This window comes from Bos indicus, chromosome 20 (assembly GCF_029378745.1).
Source record: "Bos indicus isolate NIAB-ARS_2022 breed Sahiwal x Tharparkar chromosome 20, NIAB-ARS_B.indTharparkar_mat_pri_1.0, whole genome shotgun sequence".
In the NCBI taxonomy this organism is placed as follows: Eukaryota; Metazoa; Chordata; class Mammalia; order Artiodactyla; family Bovidae; genus Bos; species Bos indicus.
The window spans coordinates 23706521-23721013 of NC_091779.1; the positions used below are offsets into that span (position 1 = coordinate 23706521).

General features: G+C 34.8%; 1 protein-coding gene across 1 annotated transcript in view; it reads right to left on the bottom strand.

The window, feature by feature from the left end:
• Positions 1–14493, bottom strand: part of MTREX (Mtr4 exosome RNA helicase) — a 97096-nt gene that overhangs the window by 58358 nt on the left and 24245 nt on the right. Inside the window, exons 6-13 of the mRNA XM_019982740.2 lie at positions 10998–11172; positions 9754–9844; positions 8438–8562; positions 6777–6875; positions 6282–6384; positions 5107–5238; positions 3190–3269; positions 1125–1235 (exon numbers count right to left, since the gene is read on the bottom strand). Coding sequence (XP_019838299.2) covers positions 1125–1235; positions 3190–3269; positions 5107–5238; positions 6282–6384; positions 6777–6875; positions 8438–8562; positions 9754–9844; positions 10998–11172 — 916 coding nt within the window. The remainder of the gene's footprint in view (positions 1–1124; positions 1236–3189; positions 3270–5106; positions 5239–6281; positions 6385–6776; positions 6876–8437; positions 8563–9753; positions 9845–10997; positions 11173–14493) is intronic.

The window sequence follows — 14493 nt, forward strand, 5'->3', positions numbered from 1 at the left end:
CAACTCAACAGAATGCTATTCAATTATTAAAATGAATGAAAAGCAATGCATATGACAAAATTGAATAATATAGGTAATATAATCACTTTTGTATAAAAATTAAATCAAGTATTATTTCTATGTATCCTAGTAGATATTTCTGGGAAGTGAAGGGCAATGGGGGTCTTTAATGTTTTACTTTATGTACAGTTACTCGATTTGACTTCTACACTATACTTAAAAGATTTCTTAAAATGGACCTAAACAAAATATGCAATCTATGTAAGAACATCAACAGGTCCTTACCAGGACCCAGTTATAAATAGTGACCAATTCTTTATCTAAAATACTTCAAGTATGGTCTTTTTAGGGTGAATAAATTTCTTTTAAATATCCTATTTAGTACTAAAGTTCTCATGACAAATCTCTAATTTGAGTTTTAAACATAAAATAATTTGAGTCATATAAAGGTTTATGACAACATTTTGGAGTTGTTTTCCATTTTCAATAGTCTGTTACTGGGTACAGGTATTGACATAATATTAAAAATTAAGTTACACTCTCTTCAATTTGAATGAGAACATCCTAAATAGCTCTTTGACAAGTCTAACTGGCAACTCTCCTTGTTTTCTCTAAACTAGTCCTTTTAATCTGTATAAAGAAAGGAGTTCACTTACAGAATCAACTCTAGGTGTGATCATTAAATAACACCTGGAAAATTCTACACTGTATTCAGTAATGATACCATTTCTTACTTTAAGACTAGGAAAAGAGGGACTTATCTGGTGGCAGGCACAGTGGCTAAGACTCTAGATCCAACATGCCACAACCAAGACTTCACCTGCTGCAACTAAGAGACCCTACATGCCACAGCCAAAGATCCCTCATGTGGCAGCTAAGACCCAGTGCGGCCAAATCAATAAAGACTAGAAAATGAAACAAATGACTTCTACATATAGTCCCAAACTTATGAAGCGTAATACTGCACACAAAAATCAAGTTCATCACCCAAGTCATTCCATTCAACTTACTTAAAAACAACAACAATAACAAAAACAAAGTTGCCTATGAACAGTGTTCTTGATAATTTTCAAACTGCCCACAAAACACAACTTTAGGGCATAATAGTAAAAATAAAATCATACCTTTATTAATCCTTCAGAAAAGAGAATTTCTATAGTTTCTTTCAAAATAGGAAGTAAACCACCATGGTGAATACCAATCCCCCGTTTCAAGAGAGGAAGTACATTTTCAACCTACAATTGGATTAAATTATATTTTTTAAAAGATGTGAGGAAAAGAACTTTTAAAATGTGAAACTAACCAAGTAAAGCAAAGTAAGTAATCAAGAAAGAATCCTGTTAAAAGAAACATTATACAACTTTTTCAGAAAAAAGCAAAAACCAAACCTATATTCCCAGATTATTAAATACAAAACACAATGTAACTCTGCCACAGCTTTAATATAAATATGTTTTAAATAAACTTTATAAATGTTTTGCTTCCTCATTCAAACTTTCCAGCATCACTTCATCTCCTCCTAAAAAATTAATGGTTATTAAATGGCAAAGTGCGTATCTGTGCAAAATAAACAAAAAATACTGGCCAACTCAAACCAAAAGGGGATAAATAACTATAAAGCATATTTAATATAAATATTTGGTTGTTAGTCGTGAAGTCGTGTCCAACTCCTTCACGACCCCATGGACCGTAGTCTACCAGGCTTCTCTGTCCATGGGATTTTCTAGGCAAGAATACTTGAGTGGGTTGCCATGCTCTCCTCCGGGGGATCTTCCCAACCCAGGGATCAAACCTATGTCTCTCATGTCTCCTGCTTGGGCAGCAGGCTCTTTACCACTAGCACCTGTACTTTATCTTAAAACAAATAAATTACTCTCGAGGTCCATCTCATTAACACTATTCAATGCCATTAAATTTTTTAATTAGACTTCACGGGCCAGTGTGACTCATCAGTGAAGGCTGCGATGGGCACACACATGTGCCCCAAGATGCCCAAGCCCTTTTCAGACAAGGGCTGTTGGCCACTCCACAAAGGCATTACTTGTCAGGCAGTCCTTCCCCAAGAAAACAGACAACACACTTCACAGAGGTCTCTGCCATCAATATTCTATGTTTCTAACTAATAATAAATCCAAAGGAGCTCTTCTCTCAAAATAAAACCAAGAAAAGAAGTGTGCTAGAATGACAAGGATATATAAAGACATGGCTCAGCCCTTAGATACTATTAACTCAGCTGGAAAGAAAAATCACAGTAAGATTCTGTAAGTTAAATACTATTTTAAATACCAACAAACAAGCAGTGCAGTCTTATTGTAAAGACCACACAAATCAAAGCAATCATTTGTAGAGTATGACCTTCCAATTTTTCTTTTCACAAAATAAAACTTTCACACAGTATTAGGTTGGACTAAAAAATTAGTTCTCAGGATTGGATGCACATTAGAACAAGAGTTTCTGAAAGATTCTAATAATCAGGGCACACGAGATAATTAAATCAGAAACTCTGGAGTGGCAACGAGGCATGAGTATATTTTAGAACTCCTAAGACAATTCTTACAGGCAAAAGAAAAGTGAAAGTGAAGTCGCTCAGTCGTGTCCGACTCTTTGGGACCCCATGAACTGTATAGCCTGCCAAGCTCCTCTGTCCATGGGATTTTCCAGGCAAGGATACTGGAGTGGGTTGCCATTTCCTTCTCCAGGGGACCTTCCCGACCCAGGGATTGAACCCAGGTCTCCCACACTGCAGACAGATTCCTTACCATCTGAGCCACCAGGGAAGCCAAAAGAAAAAACCACTTTAATTAACCAAAGAAAAGCAGAAATCAAGTTTTTCACTAAATATGATTTTCATTAGGTGTACTTTATTGTGTCTGCTACCCTTATGAATTAAGAAACTGACTGACTTAAAATTAGCATTTAAAAATTTTGTAGTATTAGGAACAGAAGCAGTAATTTCCAGACCATGCTAGCTTTCAGAGAAAAGTTTCTTCAAGGCAGCAAATCTTTCCTTCCGTCACCATCTTCGAAGTTCAAAATAAAACTTAAGGTATCATTTCAGTGCACAATGCAACATATTTACTGAAGTGTGCAAACAGTGCAATATGTAACACAGTAACAAAACCATGAACTACAAAGTGAATATATACTATCTGTTAATATCCACACTCTACTTAATGACATTAAACACACCTGAGGGAGCTTTTTATCTTCATCAGACAAGCAGTCAATTGCATTACTGAAAACTTCTTCAACCATCTTCTTTTCCTCATCTAGGAGAGAAAATTCAACGGTATATAAACATCTAAGTGAGTTGGTGATACCAAATTTCCACACTGCAAAGAACAGAGTCATGAAGAGTAAAAGTAATGACTCAGGATTTAAGACAGAAGAAAAAGCACATCAAATTTATCACGTAATTATTAAATAAAATTCACTGCCTTTAAAAACAGATGTAGCAGCTAGTCCATGAATAAAAGTGCTTTCTTATAAAAGCAGTAACAATAACTACACTAACTATATACATGCAATATTTAAGTGAAAAAATTGCAGGACATGGGAATTATTATTACTCACTATTGAGAAAAGTGAGACAGACAGCAAATAATGAGCACTGGTATTAACTGTTAGATCAACAATTTCAAAGCCTATACTCTTAACCATTTATACTGCCTTCTTTACAGTGACTATTAAGTTAACAGCCAAAAAATATTTGTTGACTTAATCAATACAAAACCCTGCAACAGCACATGCAGCACTGGTAGTGATAAGAAAATATTTCTAAGTAGAGCAACTGACTCAGTAAGAAAGACAAAAAATATTGGCTTTAGGTGGGCATATGGGTTATCTGCCATGTTATTTTTACCCATGGATAAGTAAAAATTAGCTTTAAAATGCATGGGATTGGGACTTCCCTAGTGGTCCAGTGGTTAAGAATCCACCCAGTGAACTAAGAGCCAACGTGCTGCGGAGCAACTAAGCCTGTGTGCCGCAACTACTGAAGCTCGAATGCCTAGAGCCTGCGACCCACAGCAAGAGGAGCAACTGCAGTGAGAAGCCTGCACACTCCAACTACAGAGTAGCCCTTGCTCACTACAGCTAGAGAAAAGCCCATGTGCAGGAAAGAAGATCCAGTGCAGCCAATTTTTAAAAATACATGGGATTAGTTCTACGCCTTGATAGAGAAAACAAGAAAACTGAAATCTGATTTTGGATGACTGAAAATATTATTTACTTCTCACTGTATAGGATTGAAGAAGGCAATGGCACCCCACTCTAGTACTCTTGCTTGGAAAATCCCATGGATGGAGGAGCCTAGTAGGCTGCAGTCCATGGGGTTGCTAAGAGTCAGACATGACTGAGCGACTTCACTTTCACTTTTCACTTTCATGCATTGGAGAAGGAAATAGCAACCCACTGCAGTGTTCTCGCCTGGAGAATCCCAGGGATGGGGGAGCCTGGTGGGCTGCCTGCCGTCTATGGGGTCGCACAGAGTCGGACACGACTGAATCGACTTAGCAGTATAGGATTAGATATGTAAAAGGCTGAAGTAAATGACAACTGGGTTGATATTCAGCATGCAGCAATTTTTGCCTAGGATATTTAAGTAGTTACATTTACAGTTAATATGTGGGAATAATAAGTTGACTTGCTATCAGTTTTTCTACTTTTTTCAAAAATTATGCCACAGTTAGGTACAGGGGCAGGTCTTCCTGGTTTGGATTTCCAGAAGAATGAAACATAACAGAAGATAGTCTGACCAAGAGACTAACCTTAAGCAATCAGATAGAAAACCACAGTAACCAAGAGCTATGGCAATAAAGTATAAGAAGGCATGAGCATGAGTCTAATACTTCTTAGTAGGGTTCTTTGGATTTCATGTAGAACAAATATTTTATATATAGATATATACTTATCTTCCCAAAAAAGACAGAAGAAAGGAAAAGAAATGGTAAATTGAGCCTTAAAGCTTTTACAAATGTGATAGAATTACTGCCGTAACTGTGAGGTGAACTGCAAATCTCAGCAATACACAATTGCTGTCTTACCAGAAATATATTTACATTCACTTCCACATGGCATCAAAGCAATACTGAAATTATACAGTACCTGTGTTGAAATCTAATTTGGTCATTTGAAGTGCATAAGCTTCACAATCTTTCTTACTAAAACTGAAAATAATAACAGGTTGAAAATTTCTTTCCATAATCATCTTCACAATCTTGAATACGTTTGATGGACCTGCAAAAAAAGTACATAAACTATGATGAAAAATTAACTCAAAATGGACCACAGACTTCATTGTAAAACTACAAAACTCTTCTATATATGTGGGAGTAAATCTTCATGATGTTGGGTAAGGCAAAGCATTCTTAAGATATGATAGCAAAAGCACAAGCAACAAAAGGAAAAAAATCAGATAACTAGATTTCATCAAAATTTAAAACTTTTGTACTTCAATAGACACCAGCAATAAAGACACTCTTAACTTACAGAATGGGAGAAAATATTTACAAATCAGATATCTGATAAAGGCCTAGTATCCAGAATATATAAAGAATCCTTACTATTCAACAACAAAAAGAAAATCTAATTTTTGAATGCATCAAAAATTTGAATAGATATTTGTCATAAAATCATAAAATGGAATATTATTTGACAATAAAAAGGAATGATGTATTGATATATGCTATAACATAGATAAACTTGGGAAAAAAAAGCTAACTGAAGGAAGTCAGATGCAAAAGACTGCACATATCATGATTCCATTTATATGAAATGTCTACAAAAGGAAAACAGAAATAGAAACTAGATTAGTGATTATTTAAGGTTGAGGGGTAGAGAAGAGGTTGGGAGAAAATAAACAATGACCACGAATGGGTATGGGGTTTCTTTCTGAGTTAATGAAAATGTTCTAGAATTACAAAGTAGTTGCAGAACTTTCTGACTATACTAAAACCCACTTAATTGCACCCTTAAAAAATGGTGACTTCAATAGTATGTGAATTGTATTTCAATTAAAAAAATTGACTGTGATGACAGCTGCATAATTCTTTGACTATACTAATAACCACTGAATTGCATAATTTAACAGGTCAATTGTAAAATGAACTATCTCTCAACAAATGTCATGTAGAAAAGACATAAATTTCTACTCATTCAATTTTATCACATACTATCTAGACATCTATATAGCTTCCAGAGGGGGGAAAATGTTATTTAAAAAATGTAATTTGAAAATACAATTTTCATGTAAAATTCTCAAAAACAAAGTTCTAAGTTACCTTTTGTTCCTCCTTTTCGCCCCTTCTGATCTCCTTTTGCCAAATCACCAGCATCTCGAAGTACTTGCATTGCAGTATTAAAATTATCTTCTCTGAAGTCACCCTAGCATCACAAATATTTTTCTATATAACTTCACTAATACTTAATCATAATCCAAACTTTTTTTTACCTCAAAACAAAGCTTCCTCAAATAAATAATTTAATAATAAAACTAGAAAAAGCAAAACCATAAGATATCTGAAACATGTACAGAGCCCCTTATTTTCAAGGCATTTAAAAATACTGGAAAAGGAGGGGAATCTAATTCATGCATTTAAAAAATATACATCTTAAATATAATTTTTGAAATAAAAATACATATACAAAGAAAATCAACAATAACTTTGGACTATAAAAACTAGGGGAAAAAAAAACAGTTCTTCTCTAGTTTAAAGAAAAGCGGGTATAAGCAGTTATGTGATATTAAAGAATAAGAATGATAATTACTCCCTTACATTTTCATCAACCACAAGGTGCAGGCCATCTCCCCCGGCTGGAAAAATATAGTGCTGTAATGGAGTAGGCCGATAATCTGTGTAAATTACGTGACAAGGCTGTAAAAACAAAGAAAATTAAAATCAAGGACAAATACATGATTAGAGTTTCCATAATGATTTCATATACTTCAGACCTATGATGCTGTAATTAAGGAAGACTTCTATTCCCAGGGACGGAGGAGCCTGGTGGGCTGCCGTCTATGGAGTCGCACAGAATCGGACAGGACTGATGTGACTTAGCAGCAGCAGCAGCAGTATGGCAACACAGAATGTACTGAGGTAAAATGGGACTTCTCGACCCCACAGAGACTTTTTACAGCTTTACTAAAACAAGAGGTTGATCTATTCCAGAAGATTCACTGAGATTCTATCCTACAGGAGCAACATGGGTGTTACAAAAATACCACTAAAGAGGTAATAAATGGATAAAAATAAATTTGTGAACCTTCTGGTATAAAGGAAAAATAAGGGCAGAAAAATCAAATAAAGAATACATGAACAAATGCTTGTCATAAGGTCCTTTAATGCTCCTAAAATTGGACTAGAAAAGCAAAAAGGAAAAGCAGTCAATAAAAAGTCTGCGTTTACATGAGAAAAATCAAATCACACTCTCAAGAAGTGAAGTCAAAGTTGCTCAGTCCTGTCCACTCTTTGCGACCCCATAGACTATAGTCCATGGAATTCTCCAGGCCAGAATACTAGAGTGGGTAGCCTTTCCCTTCTCCAGGGGATCCTCCCAACCCAGGGATCAAACCCAGGTCTCCCGCATTGCAGGCAGATTCTTTACCAGCTGAGCCACAAGGCAAGCCCACACTCTCAAGAGAGGCCCAGCTTTTCTTCTGGTACCAAGGTCTTAGAGGAAATTTTCTACTAGTACTCATGGCTCCCTGTATAAGGAGATGCAGTAGTTTACAAACCTGGCAAGTCATCAGGATCAATTTGGGAGCTTCTGAAAGTTAAAAATTTCATGACCCAGGATCCTACTCTCAGAGATTTTGATGTACTGGGTTTGAGTTGGATTCAGAAATTCACACGTATAAAAACTTAGTTGATTTTGATAAGCTTGCTTGCTTTGAAAAGTAGATTTACATTAAAATGTCTTATTTATTCTAGGTAGCATTAGGAACAAAGTATAGGATATAGAAAGGCAAAGTAAGCCAGAAAGAAAAACACCAATACAGTATACTAACGCATATATATGGAATTTAGAAAGATGGTAACAATAACCTTGTGTACGAGACAGCAAAAGAGACACTGATGTATAGATCAGTCTTATGGACTCTGTGGGAGAGGGAGAGGGTAGGGAGATTTGGGAGAATAGCAGTGAAACATGTATAATATCATGTATGAAACGAGTCGCCAGTCCAGGTTTAATACACGATACTGGATGCTTAGGGCTGGTGCACTGGGACGACCCAGAGGGAGGGTATGGGGAGGGAGGAGGGAGGAGGGTTCAGGATGGGGAACACAGGTATACCTGTGGCGGATTCATTTCAATATTTGGCAAAACTAATACAATATTATAAAGTTTAAAAATAAAATAAAATTAAAAAAAAAAAAAGAAAGGCAAACTTGTAATATTTAAGTATTGAAAACATCAAAAAAGACAAAGAAAATACCTGTTTATGTAAGTGGCAAATCCACTCAGCAAACTGTCGGGCATTTGGAATAGTAGCCGAAAGAAAGACATAGTGAACGTTATCAGGAAGCAAAATAATAGTTTCTTCCCATACGACACCACGCTCTGAAAAATACAAATATACCTTGGAATTCAATGTCACTTTATCATTTTCTCTCATGCTCAATTATCAGAAATGCAGATCACTTTACGCAAAGATATTTTTAGCCACAGATCCTTACTGTAAACTACTTTCTAACCATGAACTGCATCTAGTAGAAAGTTAGTAGACTAGACCACGATAAACACAGTGTACTCTGAAATAACGGCCTGCAAAAAAAGCAGCTCCAAATTGAATCCTGTTCAGTCTAACAAGAATCCCAGGACAATGGAAACAGTATTTCCATCTCACTTAGAGAAGCAGAAGTTATTGGCTTACAGAAGGTCACAGAACAGATTTCAAAGAAACACTATTACTATACCACAGTGCCTTTCATCTAAATTACCCTCATGATTTCTAGAGATGAAAGGATCTGATAAACAACAAAACTATAAGTCACTTTTATTAAAATGTAAAAAACAAACAGGAAAATCCATTTGAGAATTTCCTTCCAAATGAACAAATCAATAAAAGATTCATAATTTAAAAACAAAAATAACTTTATAATTTAATCTTTTGAATTTAGTAAGAGTAAAATTTTACAAAGGGTAAATGATTTCTTTAAATTGTATTATTTTTCCTATAAATACAGGTTAACTCAGTGCTTTAGCCAAATAAAAACTAAGCTTCAAGTGTGTACATATTAAACATTTAACTTTTAAATATGTTAATTTCTGCCACGTTCTACCTAAAATCCCAAGTATACTTACTTTTCCATTATAGTAGTGCAATAGTTCAGGTTAAGAGATTTTTTTTGTTGTTGTTCATTTTTATCTCATAATTCTCATTGTTTAAATCATAAACATGCATTTCTTAGTTTTTTTAAAAAACTAAAATAAATTGATAAAAATCAAGAAAGTTAACTCTGTAGGCCAGCAGTTTTGGAAATTCTTTAATATTAGATATATTAGAGAACTCTCTATTAAAAGCAAACTAATTTTAATTTCATTTTAAAATCTGAAGTTGCATTTTCTCACCCAGAAGTTGTTACTATTCAAGAAGCTGTAACTGAATGAGGTCCAACCAGAAAAACTATATCATGTTATCCACAATTTAGTTTACTACAACTCTACCCATAAGTAAGATAACTTGTTCAAAATTCCTAATTTCATTCCTAAATAACATGGCACACATCTCAATAACACTACAGAATATACCTGAATCTCTCATGTAATGAATTTCATCAAAAATGACCCAGGCAACTTCTCGCATAACTTCAGAACCTCTGTACAGCATACTTCTCAAAATCTAAAAAAGAAGTAGAAGATTTAGCAGGATTCTGACATACCAAAAACTCTTCTAACAAGAAATTTTGTATATTCTTTTTTAACAGAAACATTAAAATAATTTTAGACCGTTACATATCTTAAGTATATAATACTCCTTTGCTTCTCAAGTTAGTAATCATATATAATCCATGGAGAGAATTACTATCAACTCCATATCCATATACCTTGAATATGAAGCTGCATCCTTTTTATGTAAAGCACTTCACTCAAGACCTACACTTGCTAGGAAACAAAAGTAACTTAAAATCATCTTCTATCTAACACAACGAATCTCATACTGCTACTGATTTTTTCTACCTCATCTTAACAACATGAATACTTCCTAGCAACTGTTCTTCAGATTTCTGAGTTAAAGAAATTTTTCTATGGATGGAAGAAAGTTTTGAAAATGGAAAATAAACTTATCTTGGGGATCAAGATGAACATGAGCAATGCTTTCGGCTGACTCTAAAACCAGAAGCTAATTTATGCTCTCTAGTAATTCAAGCATGTAGAAAAGTACTTAGTAAAGACAGCTAAGTGTCCAAAATGTAAGATGCTATCAGATCAGATCAGATCAGATAAGTCGCTCAGTCGTGTCCGACTCTGCGACCCCATGAATCACAGCACGCCAGGCCTCCCTGTCCATCACCAACTCCCGGAGTTCACTGAGACTCACGTCCATCATAAGTATATGCAAAACTTAACTGTGATTATGGGAAGAAGCTTAACATAACTGGGCATTTTTTAAAAAGCTATTTATCTATTTGTATCAACACTCAGATGCAAAAGAAAAAAAAATTAATAAAGAAGGTCCCACAACTTATTCAAAGGTATGTACTCCAATCATTGAAACTATATAAAATCATCAAACTATTATCATGTCACTGGCAATATCCTTTAAAAATACTTTATGCAACTTTATTATATGATGACAGAAATAATGGAAATTTACACTAAACTGAAACAATTTGTTGTAAGATAAACTCTACTACCCCTTTCAAGTAAATATACTCAGAAAGTATTGCCTTTTACCTGTATAGAGCAAGTAATAAAACATTAGCTGTTTTAACTGATGAATCACATTAATTAAATTAAAAAGGAAAAATTAGATGAGACATCATATAAATTACCTCTGTGGTCATAACAAGACAGGATGCTGTAGGATTAATAGTAACATCTCCAGTCATCAGACCAACATCTTGAAATTCTTCATACATTTCACGGTATTTCTGGTTACTCAGGGCCTTAATTGGGCTAGTAAATATTACACGTTGTTTTTCTCTTAGCGCCAATGCAATGGCATATCTAAAAATGTGAAAATAAGTAAGAATAAACTGTTTACAAAAAACTCTTTAGAAGTATGTGATTTTATAAATTATATTAATTTATAAATTGTGTCCAAATTTTTCCTCATTATCTAAAGACTCTGTAAAATATTAATGTCTTATTCTATTCACTTTCAACAAACTATAATAATAATCATGACAAATCTGAAGAACAGTGGTCTAAATGAACAAAAAACATTTTTAACTCTGGTGTCTTGGAGTTAATGTAATTTAATTACTAATATCAATGAATTACTAATAGCTACCCTATTTCTTGGAAGCAAAATACCTTTGGCTCTGCAGATGGACCTCTAAAAGTTTACAGAGCCTCTGCTGCTGCTGCTGCTGCTGCTAAGTCGCTTCAGTCGTGTCTGACTCTGTGCGACCCCATAGACGGCAGCCCACCAGGCTCCCCCGTCCCTGGGATTCTCCAGGCAAGAACACTGGAGTGGGTTGCCATTTCCTTCTCCAATGCAGGAAAGTGAAAAGTGAAAGTGTCGCTCAGTCGTGTCCAACTCGCAACGACCCTATGGACTGCAGCCTACCAGGCTCCCCCGTCCATGGAATTTTCCAGGCAAGAGTACTGGAGTGGGGTGACAGAGCCTCTACCTGTCAGTTTTTACCTAAAGACTATAAATATTTAATAAACACTGGAAAATGAGTTGTTTTTGAGTTTCACAAATAAGTTAATCATATATATCCACTTTGCACTTATATTAGTTATCAACTCTGTCCCTGACTGGAAATTGTACCAAGTTCCAATAGTTCTTTCATAAAGATTAATGCACTACAAGATAGTTTTTCTTTTTCAAAGAAAATTCAATTGAGTTAAATATTTAAATACACACCATGAAATCAGGACTAAACTTAGCACTGTGGTACATGTTCCTTATTTAAGATACAGTTCCTACCAACAATAGGCTTATGACAGATTTCAGGAGACAAAAACAATGTTCATCCTGATCATGCCCCCAAAGAGTGAAATAATTAAAAAATCAAAAGTTGTCCAAACATGGTGAAATATGAATAGTAAGAAATATACATCAAAGAGAAAAGAATATACAGATGCTGTAAAAAACGAGAAGTCATAAAGAGAAACAGGAAAGTGTGATCAACACTTAAGAAAAAGAAGCAGTCATGAGAAACTGAGTGGGCCCAGATGTTGGACTTATCAAACAAAGACTTCAAAGAAGCTGTAAAAGACATGTCCAAAAAATGCAAGGAAACCATGTTCTAAGAATTAAAGGACACAGGACAGTGATTCAAAGGGGCAATCTCAATAGAGAACTGAAACTACAACAACAAAACCAAATGAAAACTTTATAGATGAAAAGTAAAATAATATACAATTATGAAATGAAAAATCCACTAGATGGCTCAAGAACATATATGAGAAGGCAGAAGAAAGAATTTGTAAATATGAAGATAAATCAATAGAAATTATCAAAGCTAAAGAAAGAAAGAAACAGAAGAAAAACAAACAGACAGTCAAAGATTAGTGGGACAACCTCAAGTGTTCCAATGTATGTGTGTGTGTGCACTCAGTCGAGTCTGACTCTTTATGGCCCCATGGACTGTAGCCTGCCAGGATCCTATGCCCATGGAATTTTCCAGGCAAAAACACCTGAGTGGGCTGTCATTTCCTATTCCAGGGGATCGTCCCAACCCAGGGGTCAAACCCACGTCTCTGTGTCTCCTGCATTGTCAGGCAGATTCTTTACCACTAGTGCCACCTGGGAAGCCCTGTGTGTTTCAACAGAAGTACCAAACTGAGAAAGAGGCAAAACAAACATTTTTTTAAAAAAATAACAATAAAAAAACTTCTAAACTTGTTTTTTAAAAAATATTAATCTACAGGTCCTTCCCTGGTGGCTCAGATGGTAAAGCGTCTGCCTACAACGCAGGAGACCTGGGTTCAATCCCTGGGTTGGGAAGATCTCCTGGAGAAGGAAATGGCAACCCACTCCAGTATTCTTGCCTGGAAAATCCCATGAATGGAGAAGCCTGTTAGGCTACAGTCCATGGGGTCACAAAGAATCAGACACGACTGAGCAACTTCACTTCATAGATCCAATGGACACAATGAACCAAAGCAGGAAAAACTTTGGAATCACATCTAGAAACAAACTGCTGACTGACAAAGACAAAAAGAAAGTCTTCAAAGCAGCAAAAGAAAAACAACTCAAAACATACAAGAGACCACCACCATAATTAAGGCTTACTTCTGATGGGAAAAAATGGAGTAGAATTAAACAATAGAATGACTATCCAATAGTCAAACAGTAGAATGACTATCCAATATTCAAAAGAAAAAAATTGTCAGTCAAGAACTATATATTCAGTGGCATTATCCTTTCAAAAATAAAAGCAAAACAAAGACATTTTCAAATAAAAATTGAGGGAATTCACTGCTAAAACATCAACCATACAAGAAATATTTTTAAAAAATTCTTTAACCAGAATCCAGAGAAAAGAATAGAGCTTAAAATAATAAATATGTGGGTAAATGTAAGACTTTACATACTTCTCTTTTATTCAATTAGTATTTTTTAAAACATAAAAGATTATTTAAAGCAAAAACATTATTTTAACATTGTATTATACTGGATTTATAGCAGGTAGCACAGTGGCAAAGAATCCACCTGCAATATAGGAGACTCAAGTTTGATCCCTAGGTTGAGAAGATCCCTGGGCAGGAAATGGCAACCTGCTCCAGTACTCTTGACTGGAAAAATTCCATGGACAGAGGAGCCTAGTGGGCTTACAGTCCATGAGGCTGCGAGTTGGACATGACTGAGTGACTGAGCACACATGCACACACAGCATATATAGCTGAAATATATAGGTAGCAAAAATAGCACAGACAAGAAGAAATAAGGCTACCAATATTTTATAGAGATTGTGGCTGTGAGAATAATCACTAAACATGTAATTCAAAGGTTAAAAAAAATTAAAGGAATTAAAATGGTATACTAAAAAATATTTGTTAAATATAATAGAAGGCTGTAAAAACACGAGACATTACTAAAAAACAAAAGGCAAATATATATACAACCACATCAATCATTAAATCAAATTATTGAAATTATAAAGTATCTTTTTCAACCACAAAGAAGTTGAATTAGAAACCCCAAAATAGAAAGATGTATGGAAAAACTAACAAATACTTGAAAGATAAAGATAAGAGGAAATAAAGAGAAACTAAAGAATGAATTAAATTGAAAACTCAAAATTTATAGGATGCATATAAAGCAGTAATAAGAGGGAAAATTAAAGTTTTAAACATGAATATTAGAAAGGA